The 22,313-nt window shown below is 38.4% G+C and overlaps 1 protein-coding gene across 2 annotated transcripts in view; it reads right to left on the reverse strand.

Annotated features, from left to right (window-relative positions):
* The window catches only part of AGTPBP1 (ATP/GTP binding carboxypeptidase 1), a 126,484-nt gene that overhangs the window by 60,059 nt on the left and 44,112 nt on the right, over positions 1–22,313 (reverse strand). For both annotated transcript variants that reach the window (XM_075211063.1, XM_075211064.1), the window contains exons 4-13: positions 15,810–15,877; positions 15,481–15,544; positions 13,492–13,635; positions 10,560–10,691; positions 8,335–8,428; positions 5,271–5,308; positions 4,205–4,413; positions 2,812–2,989; positions 1,083–1,180; positions 800–916 (exon numbers count right to left, since the gene is read on the reverse strand). In XM_075211063.1, coding sequence (XP_075067164.1) covers positions 800–916; positions 1,083–1,180; positions 2,812–2,989; positions 4,205–4,413; positions 5,271–5,308; positions 8,335–8,428; positions 10,560–10,691; positions 13,492–13,635; positions 15,481–15,544; positions 15,810–15,877 — 1,142 coding nt within the window. The remainder of the gene's footprint in view (positions 1–799; positions 917–1,082; positions 1,181–2,811; positions 2,990–4,204; positions 4,414–5,270; positions 5,309–8,334; positions 8,429–10,559; positions 10,692–13,491; positions 13,636–15,480; positions 15,545–15,809; positions 15,878–22,313) is intronic.

Raw genomic sequence — 22,313 nt, forward strand, 5'->3', positions numbered from 1 at the left:
GCGGATTGACGAGAGGCACTGTATTCTATTTGCTTTGGACTTCACCCCTGACTACACCATACTGGACATGGGTGACACAGGTGTGCTCTGAAATTATGGGGAGGGGATGGAGAATGAACCAGGCTTAATGTTATTAAATCTGATTCCTGATTAACTGTCTACCTATAAAAAGAAAGTTCTCCCACGTCTCTTAAATGCTGCTATTGCCAATAATCTAAGACATTGGCACTCAAACATTACTAGCCCGGGAGAATAGTTTCAACTAGTAAAAGAAGTTAGACATAGAAAATATAACACACAAACTCCACAATAGGGAGAATAAATCCATGATAGATAAAATACATTTTAAGACACATGGGCCAGCTGGGACAACATGCTCAACTGACCCATCTTCCATCCTCCAGACTAACATTTCATACAACTGAAAAGCCAAATCTACTTGAGAAATACACCTCGTCAGACCTGCCCCCTCATACACCCTTCACTTCTATTTAATTACTACAGTTAGTTTTTTCAACAGTTAGAGATTGATCCTTCAACTACCAAGTGCTTGAGATACAGGTATAAACTGGAGCTCCTCTACATCAGATTAAACAGAAAATGCAGACCAAACTTAGATAGTACTGCTTTAGTTTATAGGCGTAATAAATGTACAACAATGCAAATTACAGTAATAGTAACATTTTCAGATAATAACGAAAAAATAACAGCTACACATACAATTAACCTTAAACATTTTTGGTAGCAAAAAAAACAAAATAAAAACAACCCTGTAATTCACATTTTGGAGGTATTTTACCTGGAAATCATCGGAAAGCTCTGGGAAAAAGCGTTCATACATTTTCAGATCTTCTAATGTCCTTCCCAGCTCTTGTGCAGGTTTGAGCTTACTAATATCAGTCTCTATGTCATCATTCTGAGGAACAAGTCAGGGACAACATCTCATGTAATATATCACGTACCAGCGACAGCATCACAAACAATATATTGCAGACAAGAGACAGAATCGGATGCATCATAATGTGTGCAGGAGGCAGCATCTAAACTAAACATACTGCACACAAGGAAACATGACGTCTTACCTTAAAGACTTGCTCATTATCATCTTCATTTTCAGCTTCCACTTCTGCGTCTGTCTCAATGTCATCATTGTCGTCACTCTCATCCACCACATCATCCACTAAGTAACAAAAAAGTTAAAAGGTCTTAATAACTGTTATGGAACATGATTAAGAACTATAATCCTGACTTAGGGTTCACTAAGGCAATAGACGTGGGAGACACAATAAAAACCCAATGGACACCAGGACGACCTGGGTCTGTTGTAAATATTTCTATCCAAAGCGATTTTCTGTATTTTTAATAAACGTTATGGGCCTGAGTCATTAAGGAGAGTAAAGCATAAAAAAGGAGTAACATTTGCACCTGGGCAAAACCATGTTGTATTGGAGGGGGAGGTAAATTTAAAATGTGAGGCAGATTTATAGTTTGGGTAGGGCATGTCCTAGATCAACTTTATATTTCAATGTAATAATAAAGCTAGCAAGTATTTGTGTGCTAGATGAAAAAACAGCCAGTATTTAACTTATGTACAAAATAATAAACTGATTTGCACCCCTTACATTGTAACATGGTTTGTCCCAGAGAACATTTACTCCTTTGCTTGCCTTAGTGACTCAGGCCCTATGAGTTTACATATTGGATGAAAAATGCAAAACAATTCAAGGTAGGGGTTATATTCAGAATATTCAGTAAAATGTGGGTACAACTGAGTGCCAAGTATATTGTTCATTGTACATTTCTCATCCTGTTTAAATAAATTAAAAAGGCTGAACAGCACCCACTCTTTATATCCAGCCAGCCCTGCTCCTCCAGATCGTGCCACTTATTAGACAGCAGCTGTTGCAGTTCACTGAGCATCAGCAGTCAATCCATTCAGAAAGAATAAAAAGATTAGAACTACTTTCAAAACAAACGTGAAAGGGGAGGAGCTATGTTTCCTATTGTAAAAGGTATTCCCGCTTTCGTAGAAAATATACCTACCTGGCTGTTATCATTTGTTGCAAGAGGCTATCAAATAATTGGGATTATTTTCACTGTTTACATTGGTTGTGTTGGACAACCATTTCAATTATGGGGGAACCTGGTATGCAAATCATATCCCTAGACACTTATTCACCCATCGACTTGCATTACAAAAAATGATCTTCAGGTACTTGTCATTTTTGCCTATGTCAAGGCTAATATAGTGAAAAGAGCACCACATTGCCCCTCTTTCCTCCATATTTTCCTCCAGACAGCCATGTTGTGCGCCTGGTCATTGGAGGCATGGAAGTCATCTGAGTGGAGCAAGGGGCATGCGTGTGTGGTAATGACGTCATTACCACGTGGTGTGTTGAACACTACAGCCATATATATGTTCAGTAAGGTGTACATAGTCTATTAAAACGTACCTACCGGTAGCGGTAGATTTCTTACTACACCTACCCAAGGATAATTTACCCTTATGGTGTCTGTCTCCCAATGGGTGTAACAGGCAGTCTGTTTTGTCTGCCACTGCAAACATACATCATTAAATGCACTTTTATTGTACTTGGTACCACGGACTGGATAAATTCCATGTCACAGTAGTGAAAAGCCAAAAGGTATACAATTCTGTATACACTTTGCTTCTCCACAGAAGCAGATACATCTTTAAAATCACTAAACCTATTTATAAATCTGTAACATTGTAGCGAAAAACCCTATGAAACACTTCTCGGCACATTATTTGATAGTGAATGTAAGAGAGTGAATGCTGCTACCATTTACCTTCAGGGGGAATGCTGAAAATCTGAGCCACAGGCCCACTGGTAGGTACCACAGGCAGTTGAAAAAGAAAAGCACTTTTGATTGTTGGTAAAGGAAGACGGTTCTTGGGAAAACATTTTCTCATTATCAGACTAGACGTATTCACAAGAGAATCTAAAGTTCTTACAGCTTGGCAATCCTATAGAAGAAAAAAATGTAAAAAGTTAAACTTTATATTGACACCTTCACTAACATCTCATATATCCAATTTGCATACCACAAGCATATAGCCTCGGGGTCAATTTATTTGTTCCATCCTTTGTTTCGCAACTTCAACTCACTATCACCTCAAAAACATCTCTCGCATCAATCCATTCCTCCGTTAGGACATTGAAAATCACTAATACATGCACTCCTCATTTCCCATTTTAATTTTTGCAACCATCTACTAATTAGCCTCCCATTAACAAAAAAGTAATGTCTTTGACCCATTTTATTAAACACACCAATTTCAAATTACTTGTTTGATTTTCATATGTAGATTTGTTTTCCCTTCAGTGAACACTTTCACAAGGAGTCATGTTACACAAGTGACATCACTGTTCCCCAATGTATGTTGTTATATGTTGTCAATGTATTTTACAGGGCATTATTACACAATAATGGTAGCATGCAGAACGAGTAGTCTGCAACCATGGAAGCATCTCAACCTAATCTCAACAGATTTCTACTTTGTTATTTGCCAGGTGTGACTATAAAAAAAAAAGGTGGTCTACCCTTTGTCAAGCCCAAAGCAGAATGATACATTACCAATCCGAGAGAGTTTTAGGTCTCAAAAAAAATATTTATTTTCATAGAGACAAAAACGACTTCGGAATGGATACCATTTGTTTCTTAGAACTATAATCCTTATAATTCTAAGATCCTTAAGGTCATATTGTATCTTTACATACCAGCTCTCCTGTTGAATTTCACAATTTAATTTACCCTTAATCAACGTATTATGTTTATGCAATAAAATGTCTGTGCGCATTATTTTATGAAGGTGAAAAAACAAATAAGAATCAAAACCACAACTCTCAGCACAAGTACTCTACTAAATGAGCTCTATCGCATACACCAGTAGCTAAACATTTTATTGAAGATTCACATACAGTTAGTCTATTATGTTTCCAGTCAGCTCATTAAAAGTATTGGCACATTGAGAGGAAGAGAGCGAGCGCGCGCAAGAAACAGAGCGCGCGAGAGAGAGCGCTTGAGAGCGCAAACTCTCTCGCGCTATCTTGCGAGAGAGAAGATTGACTGATGTATTGGTATATATACACTTGTGAGTGCTAATTGTATCATTTTGCTTTTGGGCTTGACGAGGAGTGATTGTAACACATTAATTAAGATATTTCTGAGAAAGATTTACCTGTGACGTGTTGTACAAAATCTTCATACCATTGGCGTCAATGAAAGCTTTTCTACCCAGTTTAATGTTCGTAACATTTTTAAGGCACTGAAGAATGCCTTTGCGGATCAACATGTGCCTGTGCCGAGTGTCATGACGATGCCAGTCTACATAAACTGTTAAGAGCCCTTGAACATATCCTCGGTCTACTGCTTTTCTGGCATTCGTTTCTACAAATAAATTAAGAAAAAGGTTAAAATAAACATATAACTTTGCATTAATAAATTGGACAGTCTGTGATTTGGCCATTCACATTAATGGGCAAATGGGTCACTGACACAGTTGTTTGGTAGTCGTACCAAATGACAAGACTGTAACGTGTGTGTACACCTTTAACACAAGCTGTTGATAATATTTCACTGTTAAACCACAGATAGGCAAAACACTGATTTCCACATAGGTCCAGAGAATACAGAACTTAACCACCAACTGATAACAGTCAGACTATTACATGCTCATTGACCCCTATGAGGAATATGGCCTCAGTACACCCAAGTATTCATAGTAAATGCTTGATGGACTATAGGTACAAGTAGATACAACGTGCCTTATTAGTTTTACTATGAATGCTGTGTATTCAGTGGTCACATATCTCAAAGTCATCAACTAACACTATTAATTATTTATTCTATAATGACCACACAAAGATCACAGTTCAGGTGGAACGTACCATGGGGACATAAGTCCATACAGTAACATATGGACATTTGAATTCACCTCAAAGTTACATGAACAGTAAAGGCAAAATATATGTATGTAGAACATCTGTTACTTTAAATATGTTTAGAATAGACAAAGCATTATATTTTTATTATATTAATTATTATTATTCTTAAGTTATACCATGCTTTTCTAATGAGTAAACATTTTGGATTCAGCTGACTATTATGAGAACCTGAAAGCATATACATTTCAGTAGGAAAATGGCTGCTAACACAATAAATTATATAATCACTATTAAACTGAATTAAAAGGGAGGAGAAAAACAAAGATGAACGCCACCCGGCCAAGACAGGAAAACACTTACTTGATTTTAGCAAAGCAGCGAGTGTATCTAAAGAAACTCTGCAGAAAGAAGACAAGAACCTTTGGTCATTACCTCTGTGAATGCCCATGTTCATATTACCATATTATATGAATGAGAATGGAACGTCAATAAGAAACAAAAATATACCCCCGTAAATGTAAACAATTTTAATATTTTTATGTGTGAAAATGATAAATGGACATTATTGCATATTTACATAATAATGTCATATTTTCTAATTGAAGTAAAGAATCTGTCACTATAAGAAAGTATTTGCTTTGTTTGTCTAAGAATGTACGAGTGTATTTGAACAAGCGAGCTAAAGATGTCTGCATTAGATTAGCAAAAGTTGGTGCTACTGTAGCCATTTATTGATCCAAGTCACTGACTTGGATTATGTGCTGTGACAGACTTTCACAGAAATATAGCATATGCCTGACAACTTCTGAATGATCTGCTTAGTAAACCTAGCTGTTCAGGCATTCAAGGAAAGGCAAGAGAGAGGAATTTGCTTTCCTCTACAACAGAGTCTCAACTCCAGTCCTTGAGTACCCAACTCTGTAGAAACAGGTAGGATAATTACTGACTCAGCAAAATAGATTGACTCACCTTTACAGGATTAAAGAAATCCTGAAAACAGGACGTGTTGGGGGTGCTTGAGGACTGGAGTTAAGACAGCCTGCTCTACAACTTACCAAAATATGTTTCAGGGTGGATGCAACTTGAATATGCCATTTGATAATGTACATATGCAGTAAGTTTCCAATATGGATACTTTATAGCACAAGGCAAGTAATACCCAAAAATGTAAAGCTGCCACATGTAATATTTAAACCAAACAGTATTTAAACCATAGTTGCCTACTCTCCCAGAATGTCCGGGAGACTCCCGAATTTCTGGGAGTCCACCCGGACTCCCGGGAGAGCAGGCAATTCTCCCGGATCCCAGCAAGTTTTGTTAAATTAAATGGAAGGGGTGGGGCTTAGTAATGTTGTGCATGCGTCATCGTGGCCCCGTCCCGTTTTTATTGGTTTAAAATATTGATGCCAGTTTGGGGGCGGGCTAATGACGTGATTCTTCAAGCCCCGCCCCCACACAACCACCTGCCTCCTGGGAAACAACTTACCTATGTTGGCAAGTATGATTTAAACCTTTACAACAGCAACAACTATTTATGAGACCAGGCATACTATATGCATTACATTTTTGATATTACCATTAATATTTGAGTAGTCTTAAAGGTGTGTATACAATGGCTATTTCCTGCTAAATACATATCATATTCTTCCGTTTTAAGTCTGGCCACTCCAGAAGCTCCAATGAGCTGGTTATGTAAAATGTCTCTTATCCTCTAGGGGGAGCTTAACGTCAGTGTAATACCAAGTCCCAACTATGCTTCAAGTAAAGGACTTAACAGTAAGAAAATGACATGACTCTAAGTCATTGGGGCATATTCAATTCCGATATCGATTCGCGGGATCGCGCCGGAACGGCCGCGAACCTAATCCGCGGTACCGCAATAACGTGGATTTTCGTTCGCAGCCCATAGGTCTGCGTACGAAAATCCCCGTTATTGCGATACCGTATTACCGGCAGTAGTGCGCATTTTCCGCAGTAACGCGCGTTACCGCGGATCGGATCGGAATTGAATATGCCCCATAGAGTCTAAGGGATAGACAGCGAGGGCTTGTTGAGTAAATTTCATAACTTTGTTGTTGACAAGAGAAATGACATAAAAGAGGAGAGTAAGACTTGAACCAGATAAAAATACTGTTTGGATAGATGAAGTATGAGATAATGTGAGGACAACAACGTGTATATGGCTGAAGGAAAGTGTGAGTTTCCATGGCAACAAAGCTAATAATGTGTATGACCAGAGGCGGAACAAGTGAGCTGTGGGCCTCGGTGCAGGGAGGAGGGAACCGAGGCCCCCAAACATCTGCATCTACCATGCAGTGGGCCCCATTATCTCCATGAGCCCCAGTGCACTGCACCTGCAGCACCAATGGTAGTTCCACCCCTGTGTGTGACTTTGAATGAGATATTGAAAACGAGTGTACAGAAAGTTTTGTCTCCAGAGAAAACAAAGATGGAGCAATTACTTGACATAAGCTGCACATGTAACACTTTCTTGTCATGGCTTATCACTATGAAGGTGGTGACATATCATGTGTAAAGTGGTAAACAAGCCAAGAGTGATGAGAACGAGGAAGGTTTAGATAACGGGCTGACAGCAGTCAGAGCAATAAGAGCAGAATACACATTAAAGAAATATAGGCATAATGGAAGAGACTGCGTTACAGGGCTGCATATAATCTTTCAAGCAGTTTAGAGATATAATGACAATGAGATAATGTAGCTTGATGATGTACATTGTTTATGAGGGTGTAATAAGTATGATTGTAGATGTGTGCAATATTCTACTGTAGAAAGAGAAGTTGAAAAGATGAGAAAAGTTGGCCACACATTTTGGCATCAACAATGTAATTGCTGAACAATCAGATCAACAAACAGTGTCTAAATGTTTTACAATGAGCAATTATGTCACATACATAACAATTTTGATATATAACACTTTGATTTAAGTCAAACAATTAAAACACGTGCTTCAATCCAATCATTTTTTGGAAAAAGTCATCTCTAAACAGGGCGATCAATTTGGAAACCTAAATGTCACTGTAATGTTACTCACATATAGGTGTTTTTTTTTAATTGAGATAAAAAACTACTACATTATATTCTACAACCAAAATGATGTTTGTGTAGTCAGCTGAAGGACTTGGCAGTTACTAGTGTTCCATGGTCTATTATCATTAGAGACTTCTTGAAAAATAAAAATATATTTATAAAAATTATTTATTATGGCCATGTATTGGATCTTGGTAGTACAACATCCGACTGCTAACCAATAAAATACATAAGCAACACGTTCGTGGATTATCTACACCTACAACATAAGCAGGTAGTTGTCTGTATGTGTCTGCCTTAAACTCTTAAGAACAAAACAGTGAGACAGAGCATCATTGAATTAGACGTAGGATATATATCTATGAAGCATACTTACTTCATGAGGCCAGTGTTCTTTTTACTGAATGGTCCTATTATCTTGAACAGAAGTTCCACGGCTCCATTTTTCCCTAGGTACACAGCATTTACAGCTAAAATATAGGAAACACGAAAGAACACATCTAAATGATTTTCAATACTGATGCTAGCTATAGTATGTCTTTTCTCAGCTGAATCAATAACTACCTAGCTATTATTTAATAAGACGTGCTAATACTTTTCATTCTGTTAAAATCTTAATTAAAAAGGATCATGGATTCTATATTTACTCATTTATTATTGTTTATTTATATAGCTCCACCATTTTATGCAGTGCTTATATCATATTTGCCAACTCTCACGGAATGTCCGGGAGACTCCCAAAACTCGGGTCGGTCTCCCAGACTCCTGGGAGAGCGGGCAAGTATGTCGCATACGGAACTCACACATCAAAATGACACGATTCTCAGTGAATCATCAAAATGATGTTTATGTTGCGTAGGCTGGGCCAAAATTACGTGATTCACCGTGTCCCGCCCCCTCCCACCCTCCAACCACACCCCCTGACCGGGATCTCCCAGAATTGCCTTCTCAAAGGTTGACAAGTATGGCTTATATCAATCATTCATGTCAGTCCCTGCCCCATAAGAGCTTACAGTCTAAATGATCTACCACACAAACACACACATTTGGGTTAATTTTGTCAGCTAACTAGTCTACCAGTATGGTTTTGGAATGTGAGGAAACAAATGCAATCACAGGGAGAACATACAATCTCCACACAGATAAGGCCCTGGACAGAAATGCAATGGCCACAGTGCTGGGAGGCATGTAAGCTAATCACTGTGCATATCATAGAGGGCGGGGCGACGCTTGGCACAGCAGCCTATTAGGAACATTTTAAAAGAAAAAAAATGCAGGTAGCCCAGTGACATGGCCCAAAGTAGCTCAATATGGCACCGGAAGGGGTGGGGCAGATGCCTCCCAGTCCAGCCAGCTCCTGCTTCAAGCTAGTATTAATAACCGCAGCCACAGTTTTGTGGCCATTGAGCATTAGTCACCGGTTCTCCAGCCAGCAAGGTACTTCATATGCTATGAAGCTCTGAGCAGCAGAAATGAGTCTGTTGATATTGTTGGACAAACTGCATTCTGTCTAGATGTGCTCAGATAAATGACTGCGCGGTAAGCTGTGCTTGGGGAAAATGTTCTAGATAAATCTGCTGATTAAAGTATGCTGAGTAAATCTGCTTTGCACATGACGACCATTCCAACTACAATATAATGTAGGCTATGAATTATTTAATGCATTTCAGAAATGTTGGTCAAGTATTATATGCCAATGCATGTTTGTATAGTTCTTACACAAACATCTGTTCATATATTGCATAACAAACAGACAAACACAGAAATCTGCATAAGCCTACATTGTATTTTTCACAGCACATCTGGGGTATAGTTATGAAAAGTGGTGGAAAGGCAAAAAAAAAACCAAAACCTAAAGTAACCAATCAGTGGTTTGTTTTCTTTTTTCCAAACTGACAAATGTCCATTGACAATCTGTTGGCTATGGGTCAAAGCACCTTTTCTGTGCAGTGAATTGGGCACCAGTCTTCATAAACAGACCCTGTTTGCCACAAATTTTTTCTCACAAAATTACTGGCACCTAAATTCTTCTTCTAAGACTTCAGCTCCTAACTATTAGAGAAGTATTCTCAGCCCAGCCTACTAAATATCAACACTCCCTTAGTGCAGTCTTCATGTTTCTATTTCCTAAAATCAAAAACTCTAACAGGAGCTCTCAAGGTAATGATGTAACCAAAGAGAGTCCCCACACTGTTTTCCAAGTAAGTTCTTATGGGCTATTCTTACTTTGTTTCAAACTTATTTCTTAATAAAGCCAAGAAGTAAAAAAAAAAAAAAAATTTCCATGACAGACAAAAAAAACATGCAAAATGGTCATTGTCATAACAATGTAAATAATGGTCATTATGAGATAAAAAAAATTATAGTGATATAAAATCATGAAATCCCATTGCATTGTTTCGGTATGTGTTTTTGCATCTAACCTCCTCTGTTTTATCTCCAAGGCCTTAGTATCACCCAGGCAGAGTCATTTCTCATTACTGCTCTTGAATGCAACACAAAATTGGTGTGGAATATCCAGGTTCAAGAACAGACCAAACCTGCAGAACATTTGTGGCACCTGCTTTGTCATTTCCCCCAACACTGAGGTCCAGGACTTACAGTTCATACAGTACACACGTAAGACTTGAAGACACGGAAGTAACAGCTTTGGATATTGCTGGCTTTGTTTCACCAGGTTTAGAGAGATGTTCAGTGCTCCACTGACTCGTGCTTTTATTCCAAACTTTTTATCTGTAGGGAACAAAAAATACACAGACAGGTGATCTATGTATGAGTAAATAGGATATAAGAATAAACGTTTACAATTTACTATATTATGTACACCTAGAGGATATGTTCACCTTTGTGGACAATACATGTATTTTTACCAGTTTCAAAGGAAAAGACCGTTTGGGTGTATTTTTCCAAATACACACCCTACCTATCCAAAATTAAGTGATATATACACAATTTAGGGGAGTGTATGTAGCTTTACCTGAAACAAGCAAAAGACCTTCTGGTGTTGTTGGCATAAAACGCATTTAGAAATAAAACTATATCAGGCCATGGCATAGTGTGGAACACAGCATTACTGTCACAGACCGACTGACACTATGCAACTCTAGTAAAAGGTCATGTGGATTTTTTTTCCTTTGTCTGTCAAACTTTTTTATGTCTTTTTTAAGTCTTCTAATGGAAGTTTTACAGTTTTGCAATAAAATAAAAACAGAAACAAAGAAAGAAAACACAACCACCCAGTAGAAAAAGAAAACTAGTCTAAAGCATAGTTCAGCACAGTACAACGTGTTGTTGCTAAAATGACTGATTCCTTTAGCAATTACAGGTCTTAGATATTAGTTTCTTACCATAACATATTATGGATGCAGTAAGCACAGCCTAATGAGGCAGACTGAATACAAATAAGCATGCGGCACAAAATACAATGTATTACTTCAAATAACATTGGCTGGAAGCATGCTGGACAGTAAACCCATGCTCACATCAGGCTAGCTCTTTGACTGGCTTCTCCAGACCCCTGTTCATGGATAATCTGACAGTCCATACCCCAGGTGAACAAGACACTATTTACCTTATTCACTGTTACAGCATTCCAAAAATAAGTTGCAAGAGACCCTGCCTTATACTTGTATTTTGGGCAGGCTGCCCCAGTGCCTCTCCTAAATTTACTTAAACGGAGGAGGGAAAGATATGCTGTATGAAGATTATAAAGTTGCCCTGGCCGACTCCCTGACAATATTTCCTATCACCTTCTGCCATGTACAGTCCCTGATACTGTGTGAAAGATTTTAAATGGTCAGTCAGATAAATTACCAGTTGTTGTTATGCCATACTTTTACCAATTAGAACTCACCCTCAACCTTCCATATAGGTTCATTCTACAAATCTCCCATTATTCCAGAAGGGGCAAAAAACATTCTTTCCCTAAAGTTTATGTACCACATCCTGAATTTGTGTAGCCTGTTTAATGAGTGGCCCAAAAGAATGAGTCCCCTATGGCTGTATAATAGAAACCTATCAGCTCAATATAGGTCAGATTTAAAAAACAAAAACAAAAAAACAAAATCATATTTCCTCTTTTTAGAAAGACTAACATGAGCTATTTTTTTTACTACACTTGCTACTTCTTAAACGTAAACATGTTATTTCTCCAATTTCCCCATCAACCCGTGACATTACTATCTGAAGCACTGGAGATGCTTCTTTTAGGAAATGTGTAAATAAGTGCAGTTGCATAAAAATGATTATGATTTCACCATAAAAGACAGTGTTTTGTAAGTGTGTATTTCATAACAGGTCTGTAAAATAAATGTTGGTTTGAAAAGACAAATGAAAAGTTAAATGGGAATGTAAACAAGCACTTTATCTGCAGTTTATTTCCCAGAAAGTGCAGAGAAAGTGGTTAACTTCCAAAACAAATGTCTTTAGATTACAACCTCTTAAATATAGTACAATAGTCCTGCATAACCCAACAGATCATACAAAAAACAGAGACCAATCCCCTTCAATCACTGCCACTCCAGTTAAGTTATTCCTGACTGCATATCTAAAGAGTTTGACCGTTACCAGAACAGTGACGTATATCAGAACACAAGGGATAAAGGGTTTGTAGCACTTCAATATATTAATGTTATAAACCTATTACTATTAATGTAATTTCTTAAAAAAAACACAACAAAATAGTTGTGTTTTTTTTGTTTAACACAACTGGTCGTCATAATCAAGAAAGGCTATTTACACATACAATTTTCCTGTTACTCTCATATGACGGTTCGTGTCCACATTTTAATCAATGACTCAGGAGGTTACAATGATGGAGTATAAAATGTTCCATATATTGACATTCCATTATAAACAGATCCTTAGTACGATTATTGAAATCTATTATACATGTTAGAGATTATTAATATAACACAAAACAGTGTTAATTAAATAAAATACTCTACATAAATATATTCAAATTGAATCAGAGAAGTTGATTCTTTACTTGTGATGGTACAATTATAGTTATAATTATAGTTATAATTATAGTTATCAAATTGTAAAAAGGATGTATTATATAGGAACATGTAAAAAAAATAAGTGTTCCTATATATTTTACAAAGGCATATAACCCACTAGGGAGCCATATTATCTCTTAATGGAGGGCAGCCACCCATGTATATTTTATTCACCTCATTTTGCAATGAATTCTGCATAAATTTCTTATAAAACATTTTTTTATTTTCTGATTAAATAGCTTGTAATCATCTTGGTTCGCTCTGCTTCTACAATAACCATACTATTTATTTATATTTTAACATTTCCCACAGTAAGCTTTCGATATTGATAAATGCTGCTTAGGAGATGTTGGGTCTGCTTTATTTTGCCTACCCTGATCAACATAACTGATGTTTTCTTATGTGTGGTTAGAAGTCAGACATCAGTCCATAAACCAGGGGCTTCCCTGGGATGTCACTAGTAATTGAATTTAGGGAAGGGTTACAGAAGAATGCAAGTTAGCAATGCCAAGCCTGTAACAAATAGTACACACCTTTTGAACCTATCTTTGCCAGCACGCTATGAAGAAGTACCATTAACTCCTCGTTAGACGGGTCCTTACTGGCACGGAGTAGCAATTGTAGGAGGACTTGTGTCCCTCCTTTGGATATCAGAACATTTATTCTTCTCCCTCCACCTAAAAAAACAAGAGAGAGAGAGTATAAGTAGCGGGTTCCATAGTTACTACAAAAGGCTACATTCATACACGAAGATTATTTTCCGTTACATCTGCTCTATGTACCTAGCACCCATCCTTTAACCCCTTCAGGGATGGGGGTATTCTGTGTGAAAAGACAACATTTCACAGTTTTGCAATGTGTGGGTTTTAATAACTTTGTGTATCCTAATAAATATCACCATACTTTCCCTAGATGTATAGAGCTTTCTGTTGGTACCATAGTAAAAAAAAAATACTTTAATATAAAAGTGTATGGCACAATCAATAACATACGCTTTTCCACGACTATTCTCATATTTCTCACCCTTAGATTGTACGCTCCTCTGAGCAGGGCCATCTCTCCTCCTGTTTCCACCACTTCTAACTCTGCTCTCCAGCTACTTAGCCCTCCTCCTCAAAGGTCCTCCACCCCACATCCACTTTCGCTCCCTCCTCCCCCCTGGGGGTCTCCCTGTCTTCCACGCCCCCCTTCTTGGGCCCCGTCATTTTCGGATCCTCCCTCCCCCTTCCCCGCCCTCTCTAGCTGTGCATTGAGCGTACTGAGTTGCTGTGTTTACTGTACTGTGCTGTCTCCCATTGTATTGTGATTTTGTTTGTCTCTGTACGGCGCTGCGGATGCCTTGTAGCGCCTTATAAATAAATATTAATAATAATAATAATAATATTTACTTCTATAATATTAGTACAAGAAGGTGACACAAAAATAACTGTAATTCTCCTGAGTATAGAAATACCAAATGTGTATATTATGCAAGGGCTGATGCAACTGATACAGGTTCGTATGCTGAATAAAAGGCTATGACTGACAGCCAAATGTCTGACACGTATACAGCATGCTAATATACAGCAGATTAATAAGGCACACTCTGCTGCGTTCTCGAGACCCCTACTAATTTCTGCGAAATATACAAGAATGTTGTCTTTAAATATAAGTATCTGACTGGCTTATTCCTACTATATGGTTTACATACAATACCATAGGAGATTACGATTCAACCTCTTTCGCTGTTATTATTGGCAGTAAAGAGACTTTCCATCTTCAGGTGATTAATTTATTAGCTTGTGTATGCTCCCCTACAACTGTTCCTAAATGCACTGTTTCCTTTACAGATTTCAGCCATGGCTTCATAGCTTCTGTTATTTATTTGTGCTGCGCGAGCACAAGACAAACTCCTCACTGACTACAACTGAAGCTAAGCAGAGAGCATAGCACAGATTTGTCACATCTTAGTATAAAATAAATATGTCCCATCATATAAACACATTGAAAACACAGAAGTACACCAGAAAAATAGGAGTAATGTATTTAGTAAAAGTGACAAAAGGGTACATGATATACACAATTTAATAATTGTACATTTTGCTGCATTGTTTTAATGTCCCTATTTTCTTGACAATTTACTTGCATTGCCTGACTTGCATCCATATACAAAAAAATGTAGAGTAAATTCAGAGCCCTTAGGCATACCTCTGAACAGTCCCGATTTTGTCAGGAGGTCCCGTAAAGTAAGTGTGTGTGTGTGTGTGTGTGTGTGTGTGTGTGTGTGTGTGTGCGTGTGCGTGTGCGTGTGCGTGTGCGTGTGCGTGTGCGTGCGTGCGTAGGGGGGGGCGGATGGCTTTTTAGACAAATGCGTTCATTTGTGGGTGGGGTTTGAGTGGGGGATTCCATAGTTCTAAATGTTGTGAGGTATGCGTTAGCCAACCTCTCCATACATTTTTAAACAGAAATAATGTTATGAGTGATGCAATAGAGCCTTCTGAAACCACAGATCTCATACCTTGTGTCTGAATATAGTAACTTACCAGCTGACATTAATTCATTGAGAATATTTACAATATTTAATATTGTCTGTAGATCCCTGGTATTCTGCAAGTATAAAAATGAATGTGTTAGCATAGCAAACTAAAGGTCTACCAATCATTTTATTATTGTGAAGATTAATGTAAAAGAAATGTGGCATTCTGTGCACTGACATACTGACATGCATTTGTTTAACACATAGGTAAATTTATAGCAAAGTAATAGGCAACCAAATGATTTACTTGAAAAAGTACTGCACAAAAAGAGCAGTGTTTGTTTAAAGAGAATGAACAACACAAACAATGCACACACAGAACGAATGTCCCCTCACCTCTAGCGTATAGAGAATTACTTCCACACCAGTGGAACCTTTAGCAGTCATTTCCTTTCTTGTTTTTTCTAGAGGCAGAAAAAAGAAAGACAGAACAAGGTGAGAGTTGCAACCATAATGCAATACAATATACCCAAGCATGTCACACACAACCACCCATGGGTGCATCCATAAAGACACCACGCCTAAGGTGGTACTATGGGGTGAAATGACAGGGACAGCAAGATAATTTAGAGCATTGCAGGCACCGAGAGAGTGAAACTCGGCATGGACAAGTGTCCACATCTGCAGCCGGTCATCTACGACGCTGTGCTCAGTCTTGTTAGTTGCCCATCAGCAGCCAATCAGAAGCCGGTGCAGCACACCACATCACAGCGAAGGTAGAGAGTGTACATACCGTTCACCTTCAAATGTGGGAGGGCAAAGGAAGAGGAGTAGGGAGGAGGAGCAGGATTGGAAAGATATGGAAGTGATGGTATGAGTAACTAGCTATATAATATTTACTCCTACTCATTATACAGCACATTACCTGCAATTACTACTGCTGGGCATAATTAATGTTAGCATTTTGATGATGCCCATCAGAATGCTAACATTAATTATGCCCAGCACTGGCATATTAGTGACCATTAACACAGCTAATTCATTACAGGTCATTATGGTTTGATGTTATCAAGAAAACATGCAACTGATGGCATGCCATTACTGGCCATTAATATTGGCATATCACTCAGCATTTTATTGTTGATATATTATTTGCATATTAATACACATTTCTAGCATATTGCTGGGTATTCCTTCTGCTGGCATACTATGGAGCACTAATGTTAGCATATTGCTGGTTATTACTGTTTCCATATTGCTGGTCATTTTTACAGCAGATATATTACCAGGCATATCTGTTGATATATTACTGTGCATTACAGTGGCCATATTACTGTGCTTTACACTTGGAAGTTACTGAGTACTATTATTGTGCTTACTAGTGACAATATTACTGGGCATTATTACAGATATGATAGTGAGGTCCTTTGTAAATAAGTCCCTGGAGATGGTTACCCTTCAGAGATACTCTTCATTGTCCAGGGGCTTTGGTAAATAACGAGAGGTCCTAAATTTAGGGCTTATCTCCCTTTGATAGACCCCCATAATTTAAAAAGCATTAAATGCACAATCTGTAAAGCACAAATGCACACAAAGTCATCCACCAACATGAGGTTTGATGCCTTGAGATGTCATTTTGTCACTAAGGTCTGCATTTTGTCACTAACACTTTGCTGAGCAGTGCAAGGGGCTTCAATTGATGGGCAGTTTGTACCGACTATCAATTATTATAGGAGCAGGCATAGGACAGGCAAGTGAATAGGGAGTCAACACTACAGCTCCCATTAACTGGCAGACAGAATGGTCTGTGAAGTGCAAAGGGCTGAACAGTGTGTGGCCTCGATATCAACAAACTGAGCTGCGGGTTATTACAGTAGTTAAAAGAAGTGGGAAGTCCTAAACTTTGGTGGATGAAACCGCCATCAAAACCGCCATCCAAAAGACAGGACAGGACAGTTTTAATACCTGCTTCTGAATGGCTTGATAGCTTAAACATGCTCTGAACTACTTTGCAATTCAGAACATAAGAGAAGCCCCATTGACATTTAAATTAGGTTGGCAATCATTATTTATTGATTAAGGGGCAAAATGAATTAAGTAATAACTTATGAGGGGAAAAAGAAATTTCATTATATTAAGGGGCTAAAATTATTTCATTAATATATTATTCGGACAATATGTAATGACAAATTGTGCAATATAAAGAATTATATCCACCATTAACAATCAGTTAGTAATATTATATATTCACATTTCCCACATAATATAATGCTATAAAAGCGTCCCTTCAAAAAAAATATATAAAAAAAAAACCAAAACATTCCCCTATAAAGTTATTAAATTTATTGTGTCCCTTTATCAATAAATAATATTCCAAATATTTAAAATGTCAATGGTGCTTTCTCTTATGTTCTGAATGGCAAAATAGCTCAAACAGAATGCAGTGTGAGCAATTTCGCCATTCACAAACACCTCTTTTATTTTGGCCGTTTGGAAGGCTGTTTTGCGGTGGTTTTGAAAGCCCCAGCTTAGAAAATCCGACTGTTTGTATGTGCGTCATTGTTAAAATCGGGATGGCGGTTTGTAAAGTGGTGGTTTTGAAAAATGTCATTTCTGGCCATTTTGACAGCGGCATGGGCTTTAGTAAATCCGACGGTTTCAAAACCGACGAAAAAATAGTCAAAAAGCGGCGAGTTTGAGCAAACCGCCCTTTAGTAAATCTAGCTCTTAACATTAATTTTCAAGTGTGCCTATATTCATAGTATTATTATTGTTTACAATACATCTACATATAGAAATGAGTATAAAGCAATAAAAAAAGGAATATAAACTTAATTCAGTTCAAATTGTTAACAATTAGACTATGTGACAAAATATAGTAAATAAGACGTATGTTTCAGTAATAATGAGACAATATAACTGCTGTTACATTTTTATTAAATATATTTTCAATGTAAAATTGGAAACGTTGATGCAGAAACGCCGGAAACTAAACACTAAAGCTTTACATGAAAAACATTGATTTCTGAATGATTCTGCACTTTATTTGCAGCCCTCGCAATAACATTTTTAGCATCCATTTTCAGACACTGCAAGTACTCAACACATTGATTTCTGAATGATTCTGCACAATCGGTTTCTCATTTAACATTTATTTATACTTCTACAATGCTTTTTTCATGCACATTCATCCATAAATGCCCACTCCCCTCTGTGTGCAAGACAAGTAGATCATAGAATAAGCACAAGATTTCAATATAGTTTGTAGTAAGAAATGTTTTGCAGACTAAATTATCAATTAGTATTATTAACACCACTTAAATTTTATTAAGATACATAATACTACAGGAACAAAATTCAACCAACTGCACAGCAAACTCAAGAAGTAGCCTTAGCATTTAAATTTGTACAAGTTGTTTTCACATGTTATTCCTTGGCAGATCTGTAATCTTATCCGTTGCTTTATATAGTCTACGTGTGTAACACTATGAAATTAACATATTAAAAAAAAATGGTTAACGTAACAGATATTTTACATGTATATAAACGTCTATCAAACAGACTACTCATAGGAAACTTGCCTCATAAGATTAAAGCAACCCAGTGATACAAACGCTGGTTACACAAAATGATAATATCAATATGTGCATATTTTTGTGTTTTACACTTACCATAAACAACTCGTGGCATACGAATATCACTCATTGAATATCACTCTGATTTACACTCATACCTAGTACACCCAGCAAGGTGCAGCGAACGGTACAAGTTTAATTACAGAACTCTTGACACGTTGACAAGTGCTGACAAATGCCAACCCACACATACTGAGAATGGCACATAGCTGTCTGTACATCCCAAGTTAAATTATTTTTAGCAATCATGATTTTTCCACTACATGTGATGTTTACAGCAAGTTATGACAGCTATTACAAAATGTTATGCTCTTTGGCCTGAAGGCAAATTTGCAAATTCCACACTAGAAAACATGGTTCCCTTTAAACCAGACTTGCACATTGCCAGGGCTGGAAGGCTAATTACAGGTTACATTATTTAAATATGTCCAATTAATTACAAGTGTGCTGTAACCCAGAGCAACTTATGCTACAGAAATCAGGGCAAAGGTCTGATTTCTGGGGACTAAAGCAGATTTGTGTCATGTTATTAAACAAACCTTTATATTTGACAAATGAATTATGCAAAGCTTGTTAGACTCCCAATGCAGTCTTTGCAGTATGCTTTTCAATACAACTTATATCATTTCATCACACATATCAATTTTTTTAATTAACTGATGTAGCCCCCAGCTCCTTCCTGGATTATGTATAGACTGCTATTGAATAAGTGAGAGCTGGGGCAACGTGTGCAGCTAAATGCCTTCAACATAAAAAAAGAAAAATGAAGAGAATGATGGAAGCATCAGATTCCATGTCACATGACTGCTCAATGCAGGAGGATTAGGCAGTGCAGAGGAGGATGCAGTGCAGAGCAGTCAGCAACACATGATCTCCCTCCTTCCTCGCAGAAAATACTGTGATTCTTGATCCTGACTGCCAAGGAATTCACTTTTTTTGGGCAGGGTTATATCAATCAGTGGTAATTCATTGTTGACTAGTGTCCATTAGTTGCTTAGTTAGTAGTGGTTGTCATTGCCACCCCTTACGAAGAGTGAGTGTGGTTATTTGGGTGAATGGGGCCTAAGTGACATGTGGGAAGGTCTGAATGGAGTTTTGCAGTACTTGTGGCATTTGAGGGCATGATGGGGAGGGGGGGGATTATTGGGAGGGCTGAGACACTTATAGGGGTGTGAAGGACATGTACATGTACTGAGGTAATTTGGGGGCTTTTTGTGGGTATCGGAGATGCAAAATTGAGAGGGAGAAAGACAAGATTTATAAGACCAAAAGAAAAGGAAACGTAACATTGGGGCACTCCGTGACTCTTATTTTCACAACAAATGAAACTGAATAGAAAAAGGGAATCCCTATAATTTCCTGAATATAACTAGTTGCAAAATAATTTAAAAAAAATAATTAAGTGATTGCGGTGTAATAAAAAAAAAAAAGCATTTTTATATTTACGATAAATCCCTTTCTCCGATTCCATCTAGGGGACATTGTTACCATGGGGTTGTAGTTGGAGAGTGTGGAGTTGGCAACTAAACTAGTTAATTTGTGGCTGCTGACAGACTCCTCCCTTCTGCAACCCCATGTAGCTAGTCAGTGTAATTTTAAAGCCATCAAGGAAAGGGAGTAGAACAACCAAGAAGCAAACAGCAGAAGAACAGAGGGATTTATAGCAAGTATAAAAATCCTCTTTTCTCCTTCATCCTATCTGGGGGACACTGCTACAATGGGGACGTACAAAAGCAGCCCCCTTAAGGGAGGCACAGTCCTGGAAGCCCAGCTCGTAGCACGCTATGGCCAAAAGCTAGCATCTGAGGACGCAAACCCAATGAACCGATAAAATTTGGTGAATGTGACTGAGGACCATGTGGTTGCCCGCCATAGCTTATCAGCCGAGGCCCCTGTTTTATTGTAATGGTAAGCCATCTAGCAATGGACAAAAAGAAAAACCGTACGTCGGATACCCTGGACATAAATAAGTAATGCCCTGACCACATCCAGATATTCTAAGACGGAACCTGCAAAAGCATCTTGGAATGCTGGAACCACTATTTCCTGATTAATGTGAACTCCGGAAACTACTTTCGGTTGAAAGGAAGGGACAGTCCAAAGCACCACCCTATCATGGAAGATCAGGAAAGGTTCCCAGCAGGAAAGAGCCCCAAGCTCTGACACACATCTAGCTGATGCTATGGCCAGCAGGAATGTCACCTTCCATGTCAGAAATCTAAGGTCCGCTGACTGTAAGAGTTCAAAGGGAGGCTACTGTAGCATTGATAGTACCAAATTCAGATCCCAGGGTGCCGTGTAAGGAACAAAGGGAGGTTGAATGTGCAGGACACCCTGCAAAAAAGGTATGGACGTCTGGAAAGGTCCACCAGACGTCTCTGGAAAAAGATGGAGAGGGCCAAGATCTGGACCTTTAAGGATCTCAAGCGGAGCCTTGCGTCAAGACCCCTTTGAAGAAACCCCAGCAACCTGGACAAACTAAATTTGTAAGGTGTGCCTGGTTCTCATAACATTTAATGTAAATGGGCCAGATTCTATGATAAATGTGGGCTGAGACCGGCTTTCTAGCCCGTAACAGGGTATTCACCACCCTGGAGTAAAAACCTTTGGACCCTGCCATTAAAGTCAGCCGAGGCAGGTCCTTATTCTGAAATGGACCCTACAAAAGGAGGTCACTGCGAAGAGGCAGACGAAGTCCTTGTCCTACTGCCATGAAAAGGATGTCTGCATACCATACCCTGTGTGGCCAACTGGGAGCTAGCAGTATAACTGGGAGCACTCTCTGCTTGACCCACCAGAGGACTCAGGGAAGCACTGGAATGGGAGGAAAGATACCCCAACCGAAAATGCCAGTGCATGTCATTATGTCCATCGCCAATGCCACAGCCACTGGATCCCTTGCTCTTGAGCAGAACCTGGGAACCTGGCGGTTGTGTCTTGACACCATAAAATCTAGATCCAGAAGGCCCCACTTCTGGACCAGCATCTGAAATACCTCTAGATGGACTGACCATTCCCCTGGTATTGCTGTGTGATGACTTAAGATGTCGGCTTCCCAATTTTGAATGCCTGGAATTAATACGGCTGACACAGATGAGACGAACTGTTCTGCCCAAGCAAATATCTGGGCTGCTATGCACATTGCCCTTGGACTCCTTGTCCCACCATGTTTGTTGACATATGCCACGGCCGTGGCATTGTCCGATTATAGACATACCGGGAATCCCTGAATTAGGGCTGAGCCCCTTTGAAAGCCTTCAACATG

This window comes from Mixophyes fleayi, chromosome 1, assembly GCF_038048845.1.
Source record: "Mixophyes fleayi isolate aMixFle1 chromosome 1, aMixFle1.hap1, whole genome shotgun sequence".
Lineage (NCBI taxonomy): Eukaryota > Metazoa > Chordata > Amphibia > Anura > Limnodynastidae > Mixophyes > Mixophyes fleayi.